The 5,046-nt window shown below is 42.7% G+C and overlaps 1 protein-coding gene across 1 annotated transcript in view; it reads right to left on the bottom strand.

Moving 5' to 3' along the window:
- Positions 1-4,682, bottom strand: part of LOC104956128 (inositol 1,4,5-trisphosphate receptor type 3-like) — a gene marked incomplete at both ends in the record, with an annotated part of 4,887 nt that extends 205 nt beyond the window's left edge. The window contains 8 exons of the mRNA XM_010783572.1: positions 412-604; positions 1,202-1,312; positions 1,397-1,480; positions 2,090-2,191; positions 2,296-2,391; positions 3,087-3,197; positions 3,483-3,683; positions 4,448-4,682. Coding sequence (XP_010781874.1) covers positions 412-604; positions 1,202-1,312; positions 1,397-1,480; positions 2,090-2,191; positions 2,296-2,391; positions 3,087-3,197; positions 3,483-3,683; positions 4,448-4,682 — 1,133 coding nt within the window. The remainder of the gene's footprint in view (positions 1-411; positions 605-1,201; positions 1,313-1,396; positions 1,481-2,089; positions 2,192-2,295; positions 2,392-3,086; positions 3,198-3,482; positions 3,684-4,447) is intronic.
- Positions 4,683-5,046: the final 364 nt, after the last annotated feature.

Raw genomic sequence — 5,046 nt, 5'->3', positions numbered from 1 at the left:
CCTTGAACCTAGAACCTTGAACCTAGAACCTAGAACCTTGAACCTAGAACCTTGAACCTAGAACCTTGAACCTAGAACCTTGAACCTTGAACCTAGAAACTAGAACCTTGAACCTAGAACCTTGAACCTAGAACATTCTCAAGTGTAGGCATATCAGTTTGAGTCAATCCAGCAACACAAATCAAAACAAACATTAAACACAATAATAAACTGACACTGACCTCTTCCTGTGGGCGGAGCCCGGGGCGGAGCTTATTGATCTACAGGAAACAGATCAGCTGATTAGAGAGTGTGAGATATATATAACATCTGTGTGTGTGTGTGTGTGTGTGTGTGTGTGTGTGTGTGTGTGTGTGTGTGTGTGTGTGTGTGTGTGTGTGTGTGTGTGTGTGTGTGTGTGTATATACTCACTCCTCAGCTTCTTCTGCCACTCCATCTCTCCGTGCAGGAAGGAGGTTTGTTCGAAGAAGTTTGTGACCTTTGACCCCTGCTCGTCCTGCTCCGTGGTGTTGAACACTCGGATCTTTGACTCCTCGGTCAGAAACTCACAGATGGGATGGACCGGGAACACGATCTGCTCCATGCTGCGGTCGTCCCGCACGATCTGGAGCGGAGGACATATTACGTTATATTATTATGTATACAGAGCATCAACAGGACGAGCTGAAGGCTTCTTAAATAGTCCCTGGAAATTAAACGGCTGAAGCAGGTTTCATCCTAAACTCTATAACAACCTGCCTGGAAATATTAGAGAGGCGAACTCATGGACATTTTAAACGACAGCTGAAACTGAAAAACATTTTGTAATTTTTTTCCTTTGCCTTTAATTATCGACATCCCCTTTTAATTGGACTCTATCCGTCTTCTATTACTTTAATTAGTATTAGTTGCAGTAGAGCATTCACAGTTTTGGATTGGCACTTGCAGGTAGATATCTATTTATAAATATATTTATTCATATGCATAATAACCTTCATTCATATTCTTTTAGAAGTCAACTTAAATACTGTGAGTTCTACCTACTGCTATTCTTGTTATTTGTATTTATAATGATAATTATTATTTATTTTTTAAACGTATGCAACCTCTCACCAGTCCTAACAGCGATACGGTTTCTCTCTTATTGCTGTTGCTGCTCTGACACCTGCATTTCCCACCATGGATTAACAAAGGTTGATCTTATTTCATTTTATTACGGTACCTCTATCTGTGAGGTGAGCATGTCGTAGTACTCCAGCGGATCCTGCTCCACCACAACAGCTGGAGCGGTGGACTTCAACATCTGGGACAGAGGACGGTTGTTCAGGTTGAGCTGCAGGCGGGAAACACAAAGAGTATTATAAAGTGAGTATTAGTACTGCATCATCGCTGCAGATGTAGAAGGGCGGGGGTTTACCATGGAGGAGATCCCCTCCTCGCCCTCTTTGCTGTTCTTCTGAGGTTTCAGGAGGTTCTGCAGCATCTTGTTGTGTCTCGCCAGCTGCAAACACAAAAACAAACAAACACACAAACAAACAAACAACAAGAGAGAAAACTTAATCAGAGAATTACAAACGCCGTTTATTTTCCTACAGCTGAGAAGATAGGAGGAGCATGTCATACCTCAAAACACAATTATTTTAGAATTGCCTTTTATTTTATTGATGTTGTACTACTTTCTGTTTGTGTTAGTTACTGTATCTTAGATTTGTCTTTGTATGTTTGTCTGATTTTAAAAACTCTGTTTATTATTTGTATTATATTGGATAGGATATTACCTCGAACACGGCATGGATCAGTCAGAGCTATCAAACTGTGATTCTTTATAATGATATCAATTTTCTGGCTTTATGTGAAGTATACCTTTAGTATTTGCTTATGTAGTTGTATTATAATTGTGTACCCCTCTATTAAGGGCTGAAACTGAAATGTTTTATTTTTTTTTGTAATAAATGTGTTTGTATCAATATGTAGTCGCCAAAGGTATGTTTTCGCTTTTTCATTGGGAATCCAGGGAGATGCTAACTTCTGGATCTCCCAACAGAAACACGACAGACCCACGGACTGAGGGGAGTGGGATTCAGCCAATCAGGAGCTTGTGTTTAGTCACCTGCTGAGCCAGGATGTAGATGTTGTGTCCGACCTCACGGGGGGAGACGTCCTCCCCCTCATACTCGCTCTCCTGATGGTAGGCCTTCTTTATCTCCTCCACCTGCACACACACACACACACATATATATATATATATATATATATTATATCTGAACACAGATCAGTAACGTCTTCTTTAAATAAAGTTAGTGTAAATAATGGCACCAGCTCTCGGGGTCGGAGGTTGAACAGGATCCTCTCTGCGTTCTCGCTGTCATGGCGACTCTCCATCAGAGCCAACAGCAGCTTGGAGGCGTTGTCCTGGAAACAGGGAAATGAAACAGTTAAACGACAGGTGTCACCATGACGACAGGATGAAGTGCAGACCTCGTATTGGTCACATATGAACCACCAGGTAAAGGAACAATAAATGACTACATTAACATGTTGCTGTGATTAAAGTTAAAATGGCAAGCGTTCGGAAAAACATGGCGAAAGTGTTGGGAGTGAACCAGGAATAAAGTTGTGGGCCAGATAAACTAAAGGCCCTGACACACCAGGCCCTGTGTCGCCTCACGTCTCGTTTTGGCCAAAAACTCGCACTGGAACACACACCGCAAAGACTTCAGCCGACGGGCAAGTAGCACGTACGCACTGCGCATGCGTGAGTGGCAATAACTCTCCTTACCAGCAGGCGGCGGTAGTGTGTATTCATCATTCAAAAGAGGCAACCGGAAGACAGACTGCGTGATATATACAAACAACAAATAGCGTGCGTTCCATTTTCACTCTCGTCCATCACAGACTGTTAACGACTCATAATTGAAAACATGTTTAGTGCGGTACTGGAAAATGAAAAATAATAGCCGTCTGTGCGTGCCTTCTTCACTTCCGTTTTGCTTCTCATGCACTGATTCGCTAATCTGAACAGCCAATCAGAGTGATTTATTTTTGCAGGTTCATCACGATAAGAGACAGAAAACACAGTGTGCACATGGACAGGTAAACTAACACACCTTCAGCTGGAGCACCATCTCCATCCGGTACCGACACAGAGGACTGATGTCGTTCAGGATCAGAGCCGTGATGATGTCGATGCCGTTGGACTCGTGGGTCACGATGCACGTCTGCACACACACACACACACACACACACACACACACACACACACACACACACACACACACACACAGAGTGTCCATGTTCAAAGGGAGTATACCTGCCTTGATAACCGTCTCTGTGATAATACACTTTATTTGTATAGCACCTTTTGTGCACAAAGCAGCCCAAAGTGCTGTACAGAAAACATGAAAACATTATTAAAATAAATACAGAATAAGATAAAACATCTACAGTGATCCTAATGAAATGAAAAGCCCTATTAAAAAGATCTCTGTGATGTCTGAGCGTACCTGGTTCTCCTGGCAGGGGCCCTGGCAGTACTCAGTGAGGGTCTCCAGGGTCTGAGTGATCAGGTGGACGTTTGATTCGTTGATGTAGAGCCCGAGCAGCCCAAGGCCCCCGGTGGTGCTTCCACACATGATGTCCAGGAACTGAAGGGTCTCACACACCAGGTTGTAGTTGGTCTTATTGTTCTGGCAGCGCAGGAAGTTCTGCAAACACATTCAAGATCACTCTCTCCTTATCTGGTCAGCCTCTGTTTGTGTGTCACAGCAGTATTTCAGTAACAAAGTAAGAGATTGATAAGGCCTCATTAATCTGCAACAAGAATGAATCTCACTTTAATGAGACTCGGACCATTTCCTGAATGACAGTCACTTTAAATCTACGTTAACATTTAGACTTTTCACGCTAACACAAAATAAAAATTAAAGAGAGGTTGCCATAAGCCTTCATTTTTAATCAGTTTAATAAAACTAGAGGCGGTTTGTGCATTGTTAAGAAAAAAAAACATGAAATTTTTTCGATCCTGAAAACTGAAATTTAAAAAGGCTGTTTTTGCAAAATTCTATTTGTGTCCAGGATTTAAAAAAAAAAGGTAAAAATTGCAAATTAGGGAGTTTGAGACATGTGGGTCAGGTATTTTTAAACTCTGGACTATAGACTAGGATTATAGTTTTTCTAAACTAAACTAAGATACTGAAAACCAAGATGAGACTGAATGTTCTGTTCTGAAAATCAGACTCAGATTTATGGGTTCACTCAGATTTGGTCCACCCTGGTTTATTGGTACGTCTTCAGTATTTATTGTTATCATCTTGTCATTTTACTACATTCTCAGATATGTTTGTTGTTTTTACGTTTTATCATTCATGTTTGTTGATTTGTGAAGCCCTCTGAGACAAATGTGTTTTGTGATATTGGACTATATAAATACATTTGAATTGAAGTGAATTGTGTGCTCAGCGGAACCCACCTGCAGGTCCTGGTTGTGGTTCTCACACAGCAGCTGCAGGAACCTGAGGATGGGCTTCATGATGGTGACGGCGGGGCCCACCTCCGCCTCCACCTCCCTCTGCTCCGCTGCAGCGGGGACCGGCAGGGCGGGGGGGCACACCGCCGGGGCGATGGACTGACCTGGGACCAGCATGGAGTGACCCACCGCGACGGGAAGCACTGAGGACGGAGGGGGAAACTGCTTAGCCAAACAACTGGATTCAGAGAGATAAAAGGAGACTAAAACTCTGCAGCAAAGTACAGCTTAAAAGGTCAAATAAAGATATTCAAGTGACTGTTTTTTATATATACTGATTGTTGTGCTTTTATTTAGATCTTAAAGGTCCCTATTATACTGTTTTTCAGCTTGGTCTTTGTGCAAGGGCAGATGAATTATGAAGTTGAAAAGGGGCCATTAGACCCCCCATTTTGCGACCCTGACCCTAATAGGTGTTGCTCTTAGGTTTGATCCTATCACCATCTCTACTAGGGTTGCCAGAAACTGACCATGATCAAAATCGATTATTCGGCAGCCCTGGCGAATAATAATCGATTATTCGACCGACCCCCCCCCCCCCG

Source organism: Notothenia coriiceps, unplaced genomic scaffold (assembly GCF_000735185.1).
Source record: "Notothenia coriiceps isolate Sejong01 unplaced genomic scaffold, NC01 NC01_scaffold00025432, whole genome shotgun sequence".
Lineage (NCBI taxonomy): Eukaryota > Metazoa > Chordata > Actinopteri > Perciformes > Nototheniidae > Notothenia > Notothenia coriiceps.
Note: the sequence above shows the minus strand (reverse complement) of the source record. Positions and strands in the feature narration are given on the sequence as shown.